The sequence below is a fragment of the Vanellus vanellus genome (genome assembly GCF_965231255.1).
Source record: "Vanellus vanellus genome assembly, chromosome: 2".
Lineage (NCBI taxonomy): Eukaryota > Metazoa > Chordata > Aves > Charadriiformes > Charadriidae > Vanellus > Vanellus vanellus.
The window spans coordinates 106,026,312-106,048,927 of record NC_138906.1 but is presented as its reverse complement, the minus strand read 5'-3'; the positions used below and the strand labels follow the sequence as shown (position 1 = coordinate 106,048,927).

At 39.9% G+C, this 22,616-nt stretch overlaps 1 protein-coding gene across 1 annotated transcript in view; it reads left to right on the top strand.

Annotated features, from left to right (window-relative positions):
* The window catches only part of ZNF407 (zinc finger protein 407), a 343,458-nt gene extending 323,332 nt beyond the window's left edge, over positions 1 to 20,126 (top strand). The window contains exon 9 of the mRNA XM_082499666.1: positions 18,591 to 20,126. Within this exon, the coding sequence (XP_082355792.1) occupies positions 18,591 to 19,942 (1,352 nt within the window). The 3' untranslated portion in view covers positions 19,943 to 20,126. The remainder of the gene's footprint in view (positions 1 to 18,590) is intronic.
* The last annotated feature ends 2,490 nt before the right edge of the window (positions 20,127 to 22,616 follow it).

Sequence of the window (22,616 nt, the reverse complement as noted above, 5' to 3'; positions counted from 1 at the left end):
CATAGGGTATGACTTTATTTGCTAAAGAGGTTATTTGAAAAAGCCCTTAGGGTACTGCTGCCCTTTTGTCCCTCAAACTAGTAGGGGGAAAAATATAAAAGGAACTACACAGTAATCCCTTGTAGACAGGTGACCTTAAGCCAATTCCATACTGTAAGGTTTGTTTCCATTAAAACGAAAAACAGACAAAGAAAAAAAGCAAACTGCAGGTTTCAGTCTGTTGCAGAAACATTGCAATATTTTTTCTGTAAATTATTATCAAATACAGACAAGTTTTACTGCAAATTCATAAAATTTAGTATTGTTCTACGTAATTTAATGTATTGTTCTATAGACAATGTGTCCTATATTCTAGCAAAAAAAAAGCATCTGAGGACTGATGGAAATAAACATAGCCCTGTTTATTTCAGTGAACCTGTTAAGGGTTCTGCTTTCCTTACTAGTATTTAAATCCTGCAAATACAGCCAAGCATAATTAAGCAAAAGTATATAAACCGTCTAATTCCACTAGCAGTATTAACATACTAAAAATCAGTCAACATCAGGAGCTACTCGAAAAAACCAGCAGTCACCTTTGTCCTTTGATGTTCTTTTTCCCATCCTTCTTAGAGTTGACTGTTGATTGAAGTTAACAGAGCTACCACCAGACTAGATCAGAGTTATCACAGGGTCATGGTCCCACTGCAGGTGCACCATTTTGTGATGGTGCGTTTGGTATTTAAACCTGTGTTCATCCTCAAGAGTTTTACAGAGAAGGCCACCATATTACTCTTTATATGATGCAATCAGCTATTGTTAAATACGTACCATCCCGACTAGATGCTGCTTTTCAATAGGCAGTCTTCAAAATACTATTATAAATTATGAACAGCAGCTCTGGACCCATTTCAGGATAGCCTCTAATAAGTCACAGGTGTGACATCACTGAGCACTGTAATTAATGGGTGTTATGCCACTCCCTTGACTTATGAGTTTTTCAGAGGCTTTTAATTACTTTTGAGTTTAAGCCGTTCTGGCAGAATTTTGAAGGCCCTCCGGTGGCAGCCTATTCGGAATGAAGCTGTTCTAGCGACATTTGGAATAAAGAGCCACTCTGGTGGCTGAAGGAAAATGTTTCCGCCGTTCTTCACGCCTGGTAGTCTGGAGGGAGGTTAAGGGAAACAGCTTCTGTCGACTGCTGCAGGCACTTAGTTACTGTGTTCCCTTTCTGCATCTGGGGAGGAGCTGTAAAAATTGTGGTCAAATCCATATATTATATAAAATAAAAGAGAGAAAAACATCTGAAAAGCCAAGAATGGCTTGAAGGCTTATCATGATGTCATCCACCTGATTTTAGGTATAGAAAAGCCATTATTTCGCACGTGAGTGCAGACTTCATGTGACTGATAGAGTAAACAGAAAAGAAGAAATGCCATCTTTTATCACCTATCGAGAGTAAGTTATAAATGATCACCAGTTAATCGGCATTTAAAACAGTATTCTTTAATTTCAGAGCCAAAATCCAATAGCAGAAGAAGAATTTCACCCCTCGTACACACACACCAGAATGCACATATCATAATATTAAGTTAACTCAGGTGTAAAGCTTTGTTCTCTAAACAGCTGAAGCTTCATGTCATTGTTTATAGGCACAAAACACACATATTTCTCCATATGTTGGCACCATATTGGTGTTATCACCACAGCGTTCCCTCCTCTTCAGATGATCTTTTGTTATAACATTTATTTTTGTGAGGCAAATAAAATATAGTAAATGTAAACCAATTATTTAACCAAATTACTTTGATCGTTGGAAACTGACAATTAGTGGTACAGCTTCTCAGCAGTGAAATCCACACAATAGAGCAGACTGTGATATTCTGTACTGCAGCGTACGGTGATGTAGTGCATTTATTTTGTGTAGCAAGCTGTGAGAGAGGAGGAGAAAAGTGCAGGAGATGAGTGAAGTCCATCTTGATGAACTATTATTCTGTATCTGTGCTTTGTGTTGTACGTTGTTTAGCTTTTATAATTGATTGTTAATATATTGGGACAGCGCTTCACAGAAACCTTGATGACTGATGTCAACACTCAAAGCATATACACGTGGGTACGAGATGATCAGCTAAGTTAGAGACTTGCCAAACTACCATTTGTAATTTTGATTTCTAGTAAATGTGGATGACGAAGGGGTTCGTTCAGTTACCTATAATGATTACCCACTTCAATAGTTCTACCTTTTGCACATGGATTGGGGGGGAAGTATTAAAATGATATGCACTGGTACACCCACATGATTTGAGTTTATTCTCAAAGCTTGAATGCATCAGCCCTTCCATGAAATAGCTGTGAGTTAGGAGAGCATTCTGGGTATTGTCATGCAAATGAGGCCACCAAACATACCACTTTCCTTCAAAATTGCTCTGCAGTGACAAGTAGCTTTTAAAACTGGTGCAGGGTTTTCCAAGATAAGTGGGCAACCCTATATAGCCTCCGAGATCCACTTTCTAAAATAAGTGCCTATATACGAAGTCCTAATTCCACATCTGAGTGCTCAGATTGGCACTTACTACATACTCGTACATCTCATTCTAATGCAGATTAAGGTGTTCCTTTATGCTTGAGTATTGTGTTTCTCCCACGTTCATACAGTGGGGGGGGAGGGGAGGGGAAACAACCGAAAACCAGAAGATGCATGTAGCACTAAGAAGTTGAGTTTGGTCTGGTATTCAGCAACTCTTAAAGCCAAGGTTTTGTGATATATCACTTCAACCAGTACAAATTTTAATTAATGCTACAGCAGCTTCTCAGCAGCACTCAAGAACTTAGCCAATAGGTCATGAAGAAAAAAATAAGTCCTCATCTGCCTCATGGCTCACAGAAAATATCCAAAGCTAATAATGAGAAGCTATGCTAGGCTGGTTTCAGGACCAGTTTCAGAACTGATAAGAAAATATGACAGACGTTTCTCTCTTGTTGTAACAAAACAAGTCCATCCCAAAAACTTCTGTTGACTGCGCTCATGAAAAAGGGTGTGGGAAGAGCAGCAGAGTTAAATGTAGTGACTATCCCAGGCAGTTCAGGACTAGGCAGCTTTTAACCCGCATCTTAATGCCAGTTGGAAGCCAGGATGGATCTCAAAACACTTGCATTAAATGATGAAGAATGAGCAGAATCCAGATAATTTTTTGTGTTTGAATCCAAAATTGTCTTAATCACATTGTGAATCGATGGAATTTTTGACCATGTCCTGAATGTGGCCACGATTTTAGTCTTAACCTATAACCCATATTGTTCCATGTGCTATGCACTGGAGGTAACAAAGCTGTCGATACAAATTGCTGGGCTGTCGTAAGGATGGAAATCCTGGATCTGCTGCCCAAGTAAGGATTTATAAAAGCTGATGGAGACAGCGGGTGCTGGATTGCTGCAATGCCAGAACAGCCGGGCTTCTCAACTCCTCTGCAGCCCAGTGTCAGCTACATTGTCAGTGTGGTGTTGCGTGTTGCCTTATAAAATGGTCTTTTAAATACAGATTTGAGTATCTAATTTGAAGTATTCACATTAGAAAATGTAGATATTAAGGACTGCACAGCTAGTTAGGTATTTTCCTTCATGCATCTCTGTCCTCAGAAGTAGGAGCTTTCCTGGGACGACTGATTAAAGTTATGGAGGGGGTTACTTTCAGAGTTGGGCTTTCTGGTGGTTGCTGCACATTTAGATGGTGCCCTGAAGTCTACAAAGCAAATTGTCCTCGCAATATCCCAACATATAAATCTCTAATCATTCTGGTTTAAAATGCTTGATGTGAATGGATAAAAAAAAAAAGAAAAAGAGAAAGAAAAATAATGATTTTGAGTAAGAGCTATTGCAACTACCATTAATTTTTTTTGTTGTGTGTTAGCTACATTATCTCCCAGCTTCTTTTGGAGCTGTTATTTAAGTAAAACTTGTTGTTACGTTTCCAATTATTCCCTTTATTACAAGTGCTATTTATACATAAATTGGATCAGATCATGATGCAGCAAAGAACTTTTTATACTGCATAGACTGTGCAGCAAAATAGTGCATTATCAGCATTAGATGTCTGGGTGAGGAATGTTTGGCTGTTTTAAATCTCATCATTATGAGAAGAATTTAGTATCCAGATACAAAGACTTTACTCAAAACTTCTGAGCTAGACTGTTGTCATCTAACTGAAAATGAAAACTTGTTTGTGATAATTAGACAAGGGGAGATTAATGGAAGACCCGCACTATATGTACTGTTTAGATGCAATTCCGTATCAGCTAGAACATGGCTTCATTCATTTTTGCTGGCTTGCTATAGGACAATCCCAGAAATAACTGGCAATCCGTTGCCCTCCTGCACTTAAACCCCTTGTCTACAACCATGATGCAAAGTGAAGGTGGTTGGGGTTTCATAAAAATGAAGCACACGGTGTGGCAGTCCCATCTGTGCCAGCTTTATAAAACACAAGTGCCCAATTTTATCATCGTTGCCTTTTGTTCTGCACAATGCTATTCAGGCGGTGGTTTTATGAATGCTTGCCGGTGGAGTCTGTAAGCCTCCATTTATCCTCTCCTGTGCTGTCTGTTCTCAATTGCACTGCTAGCTTCCCTGCCCCCACGCTTTCCTCTCCTTACCCGGCCCTTCTCCCCAGACAAATCCGAGGTAGAACCTCCTAGCAATTTGCCGAGGTTCTGGGCTCAAAGACTAAACTAATTTGGTTTTGAATTGCAGATCAAACATAAACTGCAAAGAAGCATTTAATCAGTTAGGAGAAGCAAGGGTATGGCTTGTTTAAGTCCCAGAATCCATAAACCTGTAATGATTTTATTATATTGGTGTCAGTTTTCATTATTTTCATGAATGGGTATTCCCTGCTTAATGCACAATATTTGCATCTGATGAACCAACAAGTTTAAACATGGTTTGTTTTAATGCTTTGTGAATTTGCATTCAAATTCATCAGGAGTAATTCTATTTGAAATCACACAGGGCTAAGCACAGTGGTTGTAAATCCATTCGAATTGAGATGCCAGAATCAGCCCATTAATCTACAAATCTACAATATAATTTTTGTATGGTTGATGGGCTTCTGTTCTGTTTTTTCACGATGAGGGAAAGGGGATACCAAGTGGGTGTGTGGGAGGGGAAGTGTTCGGGGAGGTTGTGATAAATTGACCAAGAGGGAGTATATCTTTGTTATGGAAACAGGCCTGTGAAAGGAACATATGAAAGGCCAGAGACCACGGTTCGAGCGTGTCTGTCGCTGCCACTTGAGGTAGTTGCACCAGGAGAAAAGAAGTCTCTCAGATAAGTGGGTCTCCTAATGGCTAGGACGATCGAGGTTGTCACCAGCGCCTACCATTCGGTCTGCAGAGTGTCAGAGTTCAGCGGGAGCTTGGAGCAGCGCCATGGCCTGCGTTTAGTATTTTAAGTCCTCTTGCTAAACACTCTGTTAGCTTGGATTTTCCTGCGGTCTCTTGGTAAAAAGGGAATGAATAAATGCAGCAAGCTTCACCTCCAAGAGAAACAGGGTCATTGTGGAAGGGATGGAGGGTGCTTCATTTCTGCACGGCGGCAGAAGAAATCTGTACTTCTTTCAGTGCCTAGTGAACAGGTTTAATTTCTGTGTTCTTAAATAGACTGAATCGTCTGAAATTAAGATGTTTCTTTAAGCTGATAGTTGCCAGATTTGAAGGTGTATATATCGTTATCTGAGAGTGCAAAAGCAGGCATGTATGAGAGGCATTGCTCTGTGAGAAGAGAGGTATGTCAACAGCATTTTCCACACTACACATTCTTCTTAAATGGAACAATGAAGTTTTTTGATAAAACTTATTAAAAAAAAACAACAAAAATGTATAGTTATACTTTAGCCTTTTAAAATTGTCTTCATCCCTTTATTTGGATAGGTGATAATTCAAAGTGGAGTTCAGCTAGTACTTTTGGATGTGTTTATACAGTCATTTTGCTTAGTTAGAAGCAGGCTGAAATCAGTCTGAGAGAGATATATTTGGCAGGGAGCAAAAGTGATTTTGAGCTAGCTTTGTTACTGCCTTTCTCTGGGAACAAGCAGTGCTGGTTTGGCCCTTGTAAAGCAGAAATTCGAGAGTTTAAGTTTCTTTTTAGAATGTGTCATAGACTGGGGCTACCTGAGGGTCCCACTTAGAAAAGCATTTAAGCCTACACTTAGCATTAGCTATATGCGCAATTCCCAAAAGCCTAACTACAGGCCCCTTCTTACGCACTTGCAAAAATCGTGATGATCGGGAAGCCTACCATCTGACATCTGTGAAATGAGCTGGTAGGCTTGAGTCTTTTTCATAATGAACCAGTTTCCATCTCATAAAATTCTGTAATTGCAGATGGTATCAGTGGACACCTATGACAATCTCAGCCGAGATTGCAGCCCGGCATTCCTCATTATAGGATACATGGACACTGAACTCCTCTCTGCTCATGAACATGGGGTTGATTCATTGACAGGGCATTATCAGGAAAATTGCAATGATGTGACTACTGCTTCACCGTGGGTAAATGGAGTACCTCAACTCTTGGAGTTGACAATAGGCTCTTCTAAGAAATGATAATGCTGTGATTAAGGCACAAAGCTGGGACTCAATACACCTGGGAATTCTTGTGTGACCCTGGCAACCCACTTTTTGTTGTTTTTCACTTCTCTGCCTGAAAAGTTAGAATGATACTTTTTCATTTTGTGGTATTATTTAGTGATAAATGTATTACTAATTGTGAGCAATTCAAGAGCTGCAGTTTTAGAGGCACATGGTTAGATAAATGCCATTAGTTTTTAAATGCTTTCTGTTCGGTTCGCATTCGCATGTGCTTGTGCCTCGCACTAGTGGAAAGCAGGTCAATTTTATTTTGCTTCCCAGTTCCGCATTGAGGAAATTAGCCTTTGACACACAGACCTAAAAATCTTGCATAAAATTCACTCTATTGTGAAAAAGACCCTAAAAAATAACATATGGAAGAAGAAATACATTAATTTGGGACTTCTTTTAGCTTGTTCTTTTAGACACTGATATCATTTTTGTTCTGTCTGTGCACATTTTAATATGTGTATTTTCTTTTTATAAAGAAAATAATATCATGTAAATAGCTTTAGAGTCTTTTTATTTCAGTAGGGGCACCTGAATAATGTTTTAAGGGTACGTGGAGACACACTGAAAGAAATAGTGAACCTCAACGGGTTTTGGAGCACTGGAACATACACCAAAAGCTATAGCTACGAAATCTCCAAGTAGGCCTTACCTGGGACTCATAGCAGCTACTTCCACCTGTGGGCCCGCCATGGGCTGCTCAGAAGAACTTTAATCTGCACATCTTTGAAATGGCAGACCACAACGAGTCCTCCTGCACATTTTGTCTGTTATGTGCCAGGAGTTAGGAAACTGTTACTTCACTAAACTACGGTAGCTGGAAAAAGAATAAGAAGCATTAAAAAAAAAATGGTAGCTGAAAGAAGAACCCTTTAACATATGTGTCAGCAGGAGCTGTTAGTTTCTCGGTGTTTTTGAAAATCAGATTTTCCACGTATCTAGCTGCAGGCTTCTGGGGGATTTTTTTGGTGGGGTGTTATCTGGTCTCTGTCTTGTCGCATATCACAAGGTTTACTGCTTTCACAAAAGCGATTATAACTTCCTCTGAAATTTTGTCTACTGCACTGAAAAATGTGAACTAAGTTCCAGCAATAGTAAAAGTGTTTGAGGTCCACTTATGTTACCGCTAATGTTGTAGCAGGTACTACGTAACAGCAGAATAAGAAGTGCATTCACTGCATTGTGCATCATTCTACAGACAAGTATACTAGGAACCATGGTGTTTTTAAAACCACTTGGCATCATTTAATTAACATGCTTTTAAGCATTATTTGACTTCAGTTGTAGACAGAAGTATATAATAAATCTTTGAACAACTGCTATCAGAAGTAAGGGCTAAGTGGCATTTAAAATATATTAGAAAAATGTGATCACTAATGAGTTTTAAAATATTCCCTCTTTTTCTAGTCTAAATTGGGTCTCAGGAAGGAAGAAAATAAGAAGAGCTAACGAAATGACCTGACAGAGTGGCAGGGTTTGTTTACTAGTCCATATTTGAATGGGATTCATGCTTCATCTGATTGACAGTCAGTCATTGCAAATTCTTTGGCTTTTTAAGACTTAAGGCGCCACAGTCTTGGGTGAACTTTAGTTCAGAATGGAGTTGTTTACAAAAGTTAACTAAGTAGTTGCTGCAGAATTGTGTGCTGTGTTTCACTGAACTGTTTGGAAATGTTACGGATTTGCAGTACAAATGGTGATGAATCGAGTTAAATCATATTCTAACTACAGTGCAGTCAATTTATTCCATCTAGGAGCTTCACCACCCTGGCACCTAGAAGTGGACAAGGTAGCTGAATTGGCTTTCCATTGCTCACCATGTCCAAACGTCTTCCCACAGTAAGGCATGAACGTTCTAGTGTTTCATCAAAATCAGATTATGCTGATCTAAAAGGGACAAAAATTTTCCTCCCTCTTCAGCATTTACAGAACATGTAGCCAGAATATGTGCACTTAAACCTTCAGTATTTCCAAGCAAGTCAGCCTCCTAATCATTCTTGTTTCACTGTTCTGAATATTCCTTAGTGAAGATCTCTCCCCTAGCGAGGTCAAGACAATTCTGTTGTATCTGTACCAGAACAATTTGCAGCAGACGTGCCTTTGAACGTGCAATTAAAAATTGCTTTGGCCTGTTTTCTTTTCCTGTTCTGCATTTTCATAAACTCACATGTAATTTGATGAACGCTGTCATTCTTTAAATTTCTTCAGCATTACAGTTCTCAAGGGACTTCTCTCTCATTGAATGTCATTTTTGCGGTATTTACTTTCTCCACAAGTGCTAGTATGCAGCGGCACAAGTTGAATCGTGCATTGTTATTTTTGTATTTACTTATGTTGCATCCTGTTTTTCTTTGTAGTGATGTTAACACTTCCTCCCAATTTAGTATTAACTCCGTATGCCGTCTAAAAGCTGTTGATTTCTACCTCTAGCTAACCAACAATTTAGGTAGCTTAGTTGACAGAGTAGTATGAAAATTCCTCAGATCTTGAAAGCGCAACTTTGCAGCTGAGGGGAAGCGACTCGAGTAAGGAGCTTCTGAGCACTTCGGCAGAGCTGCAGCGCAACCGCTCACGTTGCGCTTCCCGCGCAGCCCTGGCACACACACCGTCTGAGCGATTCCTGCGTCGGTAGTGCTCAGCGATGGCTCGGGAAGCACCACCTTTGGTGTCTTCTGTCTTGTTTTATCTACATACAGCCTAGTGCCTTCCAACACTGGAAGTGGGAGACAGCTCATTTAAGTGCTACTGCATCAGTAGCGCTGAAAATATATTTCTGTCAGCCGAAGGGTCAATTATATGAACAGCTCTTTCTTTGAAGATGTGCTGGAAACATACTGCTTCCGTCCTTCACCAGAGGTGAATCATGAAAAGAAGACTTTGTCACAAACTCGACCCTTGACAGTGGTATAAAAGAGTTACCCGGCTCTCCAGCCTCTACTCCCCATCCCACCTCCCAGGACCAGCATGTACCCTGCTTCGCGCTTCCTAAGTAATCCTAGCGTTACCGCTAAGGCTGTGACACTCTCGGCTGAAAAATCAGCGTCTTTTCTGATGATCGTCATTTTAGGCATGATAAGCCTTGATGCTGTCAGTGCCTCGAGAGGAGCGAGGGGACAGCAGCGGGGAAAGCTCCTGCCTTGCGCCTGGACCACCTGTAACCAGCCCTATTCCCTCCTTCTCAGAAGTCTCAGAAGTCCCTTGCACTGAGGCTGACTTTTGAGGTGGGAAATCTGCTGTCAGAAGCTCAGGAGCCACTTTCATAATTGATTCGCCTTTGTCTCATGCCTTGTACCAGTTTGAGGACAGCTGTACTGGTGGTTGATCCTATGTTGTGGTTACAAGTGTAAGGCTAAAGCATCTAATTGGTTGTTTTTTTCAAAACACAGGTTGGCGTGACCTACAGCTTTCAGACTAAATGACCATAGTGCTCTTTTCCAGCTGTAGATCTATTGCAAAAATATATAAATATTATTAGCCACTGGCATTACATTTGATGCTGTAAAAGCAAAAAAAAAATAGATCTTCACTTAAAACCTATGCAAGTTAAAGCCATAAAACCCCCTTCCCTTGTTTTATTCTGAAACTGGATGTAATGCTCTTTTTCTCACTGTACCAGCCTCTACCATTTGACCAGATGTATGTCACTTCTCCAGGTTTCTTTCCTATATTCCCGAGCAGGAAAATATCAACTGTATGTCAGTGCCCAGATAAAAAGCTGCAAAATCAAGTTATGAAGTTCACCCTTTTTAGCAAAATTAACTGATCTCATATTGGCCCAGCATAGCTCCTTCTTCCTGACAGTTTATTACTTCTAATCATATGAATCAGGGCTTATTTCAGTATGATTTTGATGAAGTCCGCAAAAGAGAGTATACTCATCTCCTCCAATGCTTTGGATATTGAAACGGAATATTTTTTTCTGATAAGATAGCACATTAATTGCTTTACTTATTAGATGAGTGTTAGCTTTTGATATAACCCATCCTGTAGACTCCTGACACATTGCATGCTAAGTCCTGTCCTTGAAGTTACTATAGTGCACAATGATCAGAACTTACCGCTGATGGTTTGTTAGCATTTACTAGCAACGTTTTGGCAGAGGGTGACCTCTAGTACTCTCTCTAAACATTTTCAATTTACAGACTCAAGAATTTTTGCTGTCTTCACCTCTCATTCTGTTGAAGAGGTCAGCCCTTTACGAATTCGCCACAAGAAAGAAGTTCGAAATACCCTATATACTTAAACAGCTTAATAAGAATACAGCCACAATGAACGCACGACATACAATTCATTTTAATATTTATAGAAGAAATTCACATTGTTTTAAGTGTACACAAGCAGCTGCTGTCATTTGGCTATGAGCAGATGTTAGACCTCCGAAAGCTTCGCTGATAATTAAAATACTAACAGTTAGTGTTTTACCCCAGCTGCAGGTTCTGTTTACTGTAAATTTGATTTTAATGGTGCCTCTGTGCAGTTATTGAATAGAGGTTTGTTTTCTACTATACATACAAAAGTGTCTACAATGAAGACAAATGGTTATTTCCCATAATTTACTCTGGGAAGATATGAGTATACGCTGTAACATAGTTGAATTTGTAAATGAAATACAGATACGACTATCATATTGGAAATGGTAGTTTCTGCTATCTTAACTAACAAAATAGAACTGAGGGAACTTACTGTTTCTAGTTATTCCGAGCATTCCCCCTAAAAACTGCTCTGCTTTTCAAATGGGTTGAGATGTGCCCTCGAGCAAAGAACAGGTGCTCCTTTTTACTGAATGGGCGCATAAATCAGAATTAATAAATACGGGAAATCACAATGCTTGTATTTGATAGGTGTGCAGAAGAAAATAATTTCGGCTTGATCATTTAACAACGTGATGTTTTATTTTAGGTATCCCTTACAAGTGTCTGTTGTCTTTAGTGCATATATGTACATCAGACGTTAGGGAAGGCCAACCACTCTCAGAATTGTGAATCCCAGGGGCCTGATTATGCAAACACAATGCATAATGCAAGCTACCATGTTTAGTCCCTTTGAGACTATTGAGGCTAACTATGGCAGCAAGCAGTACTCTTGATAAATAAATGTTTATGAGACTGGGATCTAAATGTATATATTCTTGAAAGACAAAAACTCTTGCTGAGATAATAATGACAAAAAGGGGTTTTTACTTTTTTTTTTTTGATAAAACAGTTACTGTCTGGGATTAGACCTATTTCAGAAATCCAGACCATTTCCCTTATGAGCATAGCTTGTGGGTTTTGTTCCCTGATTTTCTCATATTAGCTTTCATATTATTTTTCGTATTATCTTCTATGTTCTCTCTGCCCAGAGTTCTCCGGATTGACCAAGCACGACCAGTACCTCTTGAAATTGGGATTCTGACTTAGAAGTGCTAAAAAGGCACTTTCCGGTTGCGCTGCAGGGGATAAAACAGCAAAAGTGCATCCGTGTAGCATCAATGTCAGTTGCCCCCAAACTGAGGGCCAGAGTAGCCTTTGTAGCCGGACTGCCAAGAAATGTCCGGGCTGGCTGTCCTCATCTCCAGCTGCTAAATTGCACTGGAAGAGGTGGCTAAAATACTCCAAATACATTCCTAATGCTCCTTGCCCGTATAGGTAATTGCTGTATATGCCACAGTGAGGTTTTTGCTCGCACGTAGGAGTTGAGAAGACAAGTCTGCATTGTTGCAAGCAGATAAAGAGGAAAAGTAGTCTACAAGAAAATCGGTTGCTGGGCAGCTTAGACAGTTGTAAAATCTATACGTTAATGCTGCACGTTTGCCATGATCAGTGGGAGTTTCAGCACGTATATTTTTTATTTGCATAGCTTCCGTAACACTGGGCTCTATCCTGTTCATTTTTGACCTTGAGAGCAGTAAAAGAGAAACTGAAATTTTTCACAGAGAAGGCCTTTTCCCAAAGGTTAATTGGGCACTGGAGGGAAACTAAACCAAACCAAACAAACTGCCTAAACACCCTAGCTGAATGGCTCAGCTATTTATTTTAGTGGTTATTTTTTCTTTTCTTTCTTTTTGTTGCTGTTGTCATAGTCCTCTAAGGTGTGGGAGGTAAAAATAACAAGCAGGAAATTTCAGTCTGTTTTTCAAAAGAAAAAAAAATTACAAAAATATTTCCTTTTACATTTTAAGGAAGCTAAAAGGACATCTGCTGCTTTGTTTAAGATACCTGAAAGGTTAGAACTTCATCCTTTATTCAAGCAATTCTTAGAAGACCTTGAAGTTTCTAAACATGATTGAGTGATTAAGGACAAAGCTAGAAGCCAAGGATGTTTTAAGTTTCAGCATTGAAACATGACATTACTGGATGTTTAAGCATAAAATGAACTATGAACATTATTTGGGAATATTTTTTTTGTGTAATTTTTTTTTACTGTAAAAATATACTGAAAAGAAAAAAAAAAACAACTTGCTGCATCAGTATCTCTTGGGATTTATGTACTTTGTGTCAATGGTGGATTTTTTTTAAGTCTCTCAGGGAGCTGGTTAAGTCCCCCATAGGTATACTTATTTGTACTGCTTTACAAATATTTGCTGCCTTTGTGGACATAATAGTTCTGACAGAGCCATTTGGGGTTGCTGATTTATTTCACTTCTTGGTTTGACCCATCCTATTTTCTTTCCTTCAGCAGCAGACATGAATGAGCCTTTACAACCTTTTTTTTAGTAGCTTAACTAGCTGGTTTAGAAAATGCTGGCCCATGCATTGCTTGCACATAAAAACCTTACAAATGAGAAAGAATAGTTTTTGCTATGGTTAAGGAACAGAGATCTGAAAAATGTGGCTTATTGTTATGGCCTCTGAAAATCAAGGAAATCCCAAAGTTATGACATTATGCCGCCGTTCTTAGACTGCACTAAATTAATTAAGTAGAGATCATTACAAAAATAATTAAAGAAAAAAAAAAAGGAAAGAAAGAGCAAAAAAAAGAGCAGAAAGTTGGAGCTCGATCAAGGCCTAAATTGTTTCTTTATGAATTTGGATGGTGGACTTACTGTACCATTCAAAATATTGTACTGCCATGTAGACAATAACTTTTAAAATAAAAAAAAATCACTTCTCATTAAAGCGATGCCCAATATAAGCTGAATTTTCTAGATCTCTTAAATTCCTTGAAGGTTGTATTTAATTGAAGGAAAAGACGTTTCTTTGCCTTCACGTTATTTAATATTCATTGCATTTTAGCAGATAGCAAATATTCATATGTGTCAATAAATAACATACCTAATCACCAAAGTATGAAAAATTAAGTGTTGCTGAACGGGGCGCTATAAATCAGGTCTCCTAGAACTTTTGCAGGAAAGGAAAAATAGCTGGTTTGAGCTTGCTGTGTAAATGCGGATCATTTCCGTCGTCGTAATAGATTATTTCATTTGTGACTTACTGCTTTGTCCTAAAGGTGCTCCTTGTGAAGGATGTCCTCAGCCTAGCCTCACCGTGCACAACCGCTTGCTACAACTTTTGGGGAAGGGTTAGAATTCTAAAGAGGCTGCTGGCTGAGAGCAAAGCGGTGCTTTACATATAATATTAGCCCAGACTTTCCTCACCCATTACGCATTTCTTTCTGAGACAAGTCTCCTTAATGCCATCTTTATCTGCTACACGATGCATGAAATCTACTTTCTGTTTTAGAACTGCGGCTGACCCTCGACCCCGCGAGTGGCGCCACAATGTGACCTTTCTATTGTCATCAGCTTTCATTCTCCTGAAAATTCTATGAATTTTTATTACAAGTTTTTTTAAACCAAGCTGAGGCTTCAACAAATTACTTGACACAGATGAGATGAAGTTGTTGAAGTAGTGTTAGATAAGTTTTACAGCCAGCATGTGTGCTGCTGAACAGTACAAAGCCAGTGTCCTACAATGTCATACACCAGTAACTGCTGAGCCTACTATTGGATAAATACATCATTTTATGGAACATTGATTGTTCTATAAACCCAATGGAGTATTATGCTCTATGATCAAACCATTTAGATTGTGTGTAGAGCACAGAAAATGCCATATTCAGGATGGTACTAAAAGTGCCATTTGTGTATTTTATGGATGTCATTACGGGGGAAACTTCTCTCTGTAGGCCCTGTTTACTGCAAAATTTTTTAGTCTGTAATGACATTTTTCATTCACAACGTATGCCTTCAAGAGAGGGGGCCCTTGTTTTATTTGTTTCATTCGAGTTTACTGCACAAATCCTGTACATTTTAATTAAATGTAAGCTTAACAAAAGAATAAGGTATTTATTCTGTGGGGAACAAATGATGACAGTAACAAAAGAATAAAACAGACACACAAAAGAAAGTCAGGTATTGAGTAAAAGAGAGGGAAAAAGGTACTAAGCCCTATTTGTAGTTTCCCAGAAGCACATTAAACATCAAAGCGTTTCTTTTAGCCCTATTTCGGGAGTTTGTGGTCTCTGAGAATTAAAATAACCTGCGAATATGGATTTAATGTCTAAAAAATCCTGACACGTTCAAATAAAAAACTAACAGTCGCTCAGGACTCCCAACTGATAAATAATGGCTCTGCTGAAATGACAGACTTCTTGGAAAGAAACCAATTCTGTGATCATTGCACCCCTAGATATGAAACACCTCTTTACAAATTGTCTGAATATGAGCTCTCGTATCATTATATTTTGTCATTTTAATGCCTATTTGTGTGTCTGTTTAATTTGCAATGACATGCAATCAGCAACAAGTCCACTTTTCCTAATATTAATGTGGGCTTGTATTGCAGCTTATGCTTGCCATGTCAGCCAACACTTACCCCTTCTCTTTACCCGGCTTTAAGAGGGGGCGAGAGGCAGGCTGGATTTAGTAGGACAACGTGATTTGTTGCTACATACAGTCCAATAATGTGACATGTTCCTTAAATACATAAAAATTCCTACAAATGGGGCGTTGGGTAGCAGCGCTCCATTACAGAAATGCACTGTTCCAAAGTCGAAATAGCAGCTAAGCCGCAAAATGTTGTTTTGTAAATATCTTCCCTACTTGGCTTTTCACTGTTAAAACAAAAGAAAACCAGTAAAATCTGCGATTCATATTTACCGTGAAAAATCACTAAAATTGAACTTGATGTTCCCAGTAAATTCTTGGTCGTAGTCCAGTTAAAATTTAAAGTTACAGTAGATTCACATTAGTTTAAATGACACTTGAACTTCTACACAGCTCAACATTAATTCATTATAGTTGAAATGGAAGAATCTTCCGTGGGTGAATCTTTTACAATCTGATTGAGGCTGTTACATTTTATAGGAGCCATTTTTCAAAGCAGTACTGACAGCACTCGAAGTTATTAAATTGCTGAATCAAAAGATGGACCTGCAATCGCATTTATGAACTGTGATGGAATAGCTGGGGTTGCGCTGAGCTGAGGTTAAGATGTTGGTGTAGTTAAGCTTCATCACACCCCTTAGTGACAGCAGTATTTACCCATGTAGTTTACTTTAATGGTCAGGAAGTGGCTTAACTCACCTCTGGATTCAAATAGATTAAGTAAGCAGTCAGGATGGCATAATTATCAGCGCTGCGAGGGATTCGCCGGATAGCTCTTCACCCAGGAGACTTCCCCTTCAATTGCGCAGTAAAGACTGGAGTTGCATAGATTCTCGGGTACAGCTTTTCTTGAAGGAGATGAAACCAGGCTGAATCTCCTTTCTCTTCCCCTTCCCTGGACCAGAGCTTCTCCTCGACGCAGCGATGCTATGTCCCAGACATAAATTATGGTGACCTTAGGGGAAAGATGTCATGATTTTGCTGTGCCCGTGTGAAAATTATGATCGCAGAGTTATTTTGATTTTGAAATCCAGTGGAAAAAGCATGATTTGTAGAGTTATTTTGATTTTGTGCCACATCACTGCCAGGCTCCTCTTTTATCATGTCAACAAAGCAAGATTCCTGAGAGAATTAATTACTTCTACTCTATTATAAAATGTGGAGGAGCTAAGATAATTGTCATTTTATTATGTTGATTTCCCCTTCCTATTTTTCTGCTCTTTGGGGGGTCTTGCGAATGTCAGTGCCTACGGAGAGCACAGGAAAAGTGGGGATAAGAACCAGTCGTACCACAGTAAGCTTCCTTCTCGCTTATGCCTGACAAAATGCACTTCAATTGCGTGTGCCAGATTTATCGTGCAGCATCACTTGGAAACACTCTAATGGCTTATATTGTTAATTTTCTTTTCCAAAGATAATCTGCCTTGCAAACTATGATGGAGAAAGTTGTATAACATCAGTTTAGACTTGTGGATTTGCAGCCTTTCAGCTTAACAAAATTACTTCTTGTGCTTCACAGTACAGTTCTCCACCGAAAGCTTTGTCATAGAAAAAAAGATAGACAGACAGACAGACAGATAGGTGGACAGATGCCAGCAAGAGCTCAATCTTTTCAGTATTGGTGTTATCGTGGAATATTAGCTTGATACACACCTTAGCATCTCAAGATGCTAGAGGCTGCAAGATGCCGAGCACTCAGTCTCGGAGTGACGCAGCCCCTAAGCGTGATCTTCCCTTTAAGCAGCTTAAGTTTCTAGAGCCCAGTTTAGTTCTCTGTGGGATCAGGGCCTGACAGCTCTATGCTTTGGGTAAAAAAGCCCACTTAGACTAGCTTTTAATATAATGTTCTTCGCCTCTTCATTTTCGTGGAGTATATTGTTCACTGAAAGTGTCTTAGTGACTTGGAAAGTACAGTGCTAGTCCCAAATTTGCCTGTAGGAATCAATTTCTTTTCTTGTTTGTTTTATCCCAAACAAGCAATGGAGTATCTATGTGTATTAGTGATAAGATGCCATACCTGTTATTCCAGAGATGTGATTTCAGTCTGTGTACGTCAATTTAAACTAGAGCGTGGATGTGGGTAGTCTCAGCAGCACGGACTTCATCAGCCTTCCCAAGGCCCGTCTGGCATTAGACCTTCACCTTGTTCTCGGTGTCCAGGACCCACTCTTCTCTCTGTGTGCGCTGGTTGTGGCCCAAAGCTCGCTTCCCGGGAGCTGCAGTGGTGCTTCAGGATGGCACTGCCATGGGGAGACAGCGAATGCTAGAGCTGTTCTGCCCCGGACATCCACAAATCTGGTCACAGGGTGCTCTCAGTTACGTCTTCCCAAAAACGCTGAGGGCAACCCTGAGGCCATGCTTTGCGGATGGTGAGCTTGACTTTGTGCAGCTGCGGGCACCATGCGCTTTGCTGAAGCTTTGTTGTTAGTGATGAGAACTGAGAAGGAAGCCCTCAATGACCCAAAACCAGACCCAGTGGCAGAGCAAGTGGTTGGAATGTGGAGGTTACAGCTGGTTTTAATTTGTTAATTGATTTCATGTAGAAATAGTTAAGAAGTGTAACTGAGGTTTCTCTGGATGATATTTTATGGACTATCCTGCTTCGGGTAAGAAAACTACGGAGTGTTTTCTCCAGGTAACTAGGCTAGTGACTGAGTCAGTCAGGTGCGCTGGAGAAGATGCTAGGTGGGAAATGAAGGGGAAGACAATGGCATCAAAATGACAGCATGGCAATTACCTCGCCAGCAAAAGCAGGGTATTAAGAAGATCAGCCACAGTTTTTCACACCCAGATATGTTTAATGTAATATACTATCCTAAAATTCATCACTGAAGTACTGAAATATCACAGATAGGATCTTCTATAAAAGATGTGTTAATGGCTTTTAACTGTATACTGTATTTATCTGGGCTTTTTTATACAGCATATTTTAAAAAACACATTTAAATTGTTAATAGGCTGCAGAATTGTTAAACTCAGCAATTATTTCAACCTGTAAATATGTTATTTGGAAAACATGCAAATTGGTTTTGTTCGCTTGCTCATTTTGTCTGTGTTTTCTGCCAGTGGAATCTGAAAATTGTCAAGGAATTTTTTTCCATTTAAGCTACAATTTGTTAAAGTAATGAACCGATATTTGCCATGATACCATGTTAACAGTGTGTTTTCTCTTGTAGGCATTGTGTCCAAGTCCTATGAGTGCCGACTGAAGGGGCAAGGAGCAACCTTTGTGGAAACTACGAGTCCTTTTACTGCGGCAGCGCTGGGAGAGGTTTCTCCAGTTAAAGAGAAGGTCTTTCGGGGCAGCAGAAGACAGACACAGTCACCTGAAGAGGTTCAGCAAGTTATTATTATTCAAGGATACGACGGCGACTTTGCAATCGATGCCTCTGTGGAAGAAACAGCGGCGGCTACCCTTCAGACTCTCGCAATGGCTGGTCAGATGGCCAGGGTGGTCCATATTACAGAAGACGGGCAGGTCATAGCTACAAATCAAAATGGCTCACACGTGAGTAGTATGGTTCCAGGGCAGATACTTACCGAGCAGTTAGCAGATGGCGCCACACAGGTGGTAGTGGTTGAAGAAACAGGAACTGATATGGAGGAGGCCGTTCGAATAGACGCAGTTCCTGACTCCAGTAGCGCTGTACTGCAGCAGATAATGCGACAAGAAGTTTTAGATGCTTCTGAAGCTGCAGTCCATCCTCCCGACTCCTCCTCAGCGTTAGATGCCCTGCTTTGTGCTGTAACAGAGCTGGGTGAAGTGGAAAACAAATCTGGACTCCTTGACAGATGCAGGTCTAGTCACAAAGATTTCTTGCAAATGCCAAACCCAGAGATGCCCAGCATTCCCAGTAATGCAGAGGGACAAGAAATACAAATGTTCCATGAAGTTCAAGAGACTCAGGAAGATACCGAACCCATGGAAGTAGTGACGCAGGTCATGCACCCATCGGCTATAATTGCATCTCAGGAGAGAGCTCAGTCTGCCTTCAAGAAAATGGTCCAAGGAGTATTACAGTTTGCTGTATGTGATACGGCTGCAGCCGACCAGCTGATGGAAGAAGGTGTCACTCAGGTCATTTTAAATGAGGAAGGGACTGTGCATATGGTAGCTAGAGAAGGCTCTCAGATAATTATGCAGGAAGCTGGTAGCCACGCGCTCAGTGTCCAAGGCGAACACATGGATTTAGTCGAGTCGGATGGGGAAATATCACAGATTATTGTCACAGAAGAAATAGCTCAAGCCATGGTTCAGGGTTCTGATGGCGACTTCTCTGAAGGTGCAACCCACTACATCGTCACAGAATTGCCACCGGACATGCAGGATGAGCCTGGTGTGTACTCGCACGCTGTGATAGAGACGGCCGGGTCTCCGGAGATTTTGCAGGCTGGTGCTGCTATAAAAACAAAAGCTGTATCCCCTGAGAGAGCAGGAGAACAGTTAACAAGCATGGTCATTTATACAGAGGGTGCCTCACAAGTAATTCAGGGCCAGAGAGATGATAATGAAGTACAAGAAGCATGAAGAGTTTCGTCTTCTAGACTTGATGCAGGGCAAAGCTGGAAATCGCCAGATCCATGGAAGCACTGTATTCCCGGGACGTTTTCTGTAAAACCTTCTCAGTGCCGCGTCCTCCTAGCCAGGTACCAGATGCACACCCTGCCGGAGACGAAGGTCAGCTACTGGGAGGAGTGCACTGAAAAGGACAGTACAGTCTTGTTACAACAGCTGTAAGAATTATTGTATGGGATTATTATCAAACAAGCATATTAGGGTACAAAAGAGGATAAAAAAAACCCTCCCCCCCAAAAAAAGTAGGTATTGTTCCATTCACCGCTTTCTTTGTTTTGTTTTTCTTAAAATGTTGTTTTATCTCAGGGTAATTCCCTGCCGTCTGTCATTTTTGTCCGACATAATCATAAGAGTAAAATAGTGCCATTTACATGTACATTTTGTGAGCAGAGAAATAAGCAAAAAATACAAACCCCGCAATAACAAGGTGAACAGGTAAGCTTACATACTGTAATCGGTGCCCTTCTTTATTTTAAAGAAGAACAGGTGACATTTTGCTTTCTAGAACCTTACTTTAAAATATCCCTGGCTAAAAATATGTCCTCAAAATAAGTATTTTTGCATCTAAAATCAAATTTTTCATAGTAACTTACTCCTTCATGGTCTCACATCAGACTTTCCCTGAAGAAGAGCTCAAAAAAACTACACTGCGGAAAATTCTTGATTATACAAATTCAGGAAGAACTTGATGCCTATAACTTCCGCTTAATTTTAGATGAGAGTCCTACATAAGAAATGTGCATTTTTTGACCAAAAAAAAAAAAAAATATTGTCACTGTCAGTATTTTGCTTTTCTTATAAACAGTACTTCATAAAAATACCATTTTGCAGTTCATTTTGTGAGCGACTTCTGAAATGTTATGGGCTTTTTTAAAGAAAATTCTGACATTGACATTAACAAGTAGAAAAAAAAGAAGGTGACCTTGTATTTCTTGCTTAGTCCAGAATGTCAATTATTTACTTGTGGATATACTGCAATTGTTCAATGCAAGTTCACGTTGAAAAGATTTGTTTCATCATACAACTGCTTTTGTTTCTTTAAAAAAAAAATTGTAAAATATAAACTGGCAAGGTTTGGGGATTATTTTTTTTTGTCTTTCAAATAAAATGTTAGCATTAAAATGAAGCATCATGATTTTTAATATTAAGCAATAAACAGAACTGGCATTCAGCAGGAGCAAACGAATGCTATCTGTTATGTCTGTGCATTTCCTCTTTTCTCTTTTCCTTTCTCTCGCTCGCTAGATAGATAAAGATAAAAGAATCTAATTTCTGAAGTGTGCCTCATGCATGCTTAATATAATTGTGTAAGTGTTTAGGGTATAAGCCGTGCTGACTCTAGAGATAACTGGGTTTCCTATCATGTTTAATATCTTAAAATTATCAACTGTAAGAAAGTTGGGGTGAGGTAAAACAATAGTTCCTTCCTGAAGCAACTGTTTAAAAATGTATTTTCTGATAGAGCTGCTTAGAAAAGGTGCTTCGTGCCGGGGCTATAAGATCCTGCTGTCTTTTCATCTCCTTTTATTATTATTTTTTAAATTCTATTATTTTCCAGGAATTAAGGTTGTGTCTTTGTCAAACCCCCCAAAAAGTAAATTTCAGGTTAGACATGGAGATTCATAATTAGCCGAGTTTGACTTGCTCATCTTTCTTAAAAGTGACAGGCTGTTCACTTACTCTTAAATACTGTCTTCAGCAAACAGTGACAGGATCAACTCCCGTTTGTTATCAGGAAAAAGGTGACCTTTACAAAATGATGGCCCTCTGCAAGACTCTCACAGATGTTCAAAAAACGGAATGTTTTTCAGTGGAAATATTTCTTCTTGATCATTTCTCCTGTTAACTGTAGCCCTGTGGTCTTGCAGCCTGGATGCTAATTCTTTGCTGTGCTTAGTCCTGTATGGCTAACCTTTCTGCTGCAGTACAGGGTGTTGACACTGACATGCTGCAGTTTACCATTTGTGATTTATTTAGGATAAATATGTCTCAGGTGGCATTTAATCCTTCATAAAACCAGTGTAGCCTGCAGTGTCAAACCAGCAATCACATTGTATGCACAATGAAAAGAGCAGACCTTTGCATAAAAAAAAAAAAAAAGAAAAAAAAAAAAAAAAGGAAAAAAACAGTGGTAGGTGTTCCTGTGCTTGGGAGCATCAGAAAGGATTCACTAACCTACCCCGTGCTGTAATTACCTGGAAGCTCAGGTTAACGATACTTCTCTCCGAGTGCAGCCTGATCAGGAGAGCTAATATTTTTCTAGGGCTTTTTTTCCCTCCCCCCCCCCCTACTTCTTCTTCTTTTTAATGTGCACTTTAAAGTTAACTTATTAGTGCCCTACAAATGTAACATTAGAAATCAAGGGTGACATTCATCCCTGCACAGACAGCCTGCGTAAGGGCTTCACGCACTCTCTCAACCCCGTGCTAAAACGCTCTCTGCCATACACCCAAAGTCAAGGCTGCGGCCGATCTCTCCGGGGGCTTAGGAAACTCATCTCTGGCATTTGTCTCCCTCCCGTGCCGAAGCTTCTGGCACCGTGCCATGTCATAAGCTGGGAGGAGATTAGCTGGATCGCTCCGTGGATGTGCCAGGCATCCCTGGGAAGCAGGGAGGGGGGCGGCGG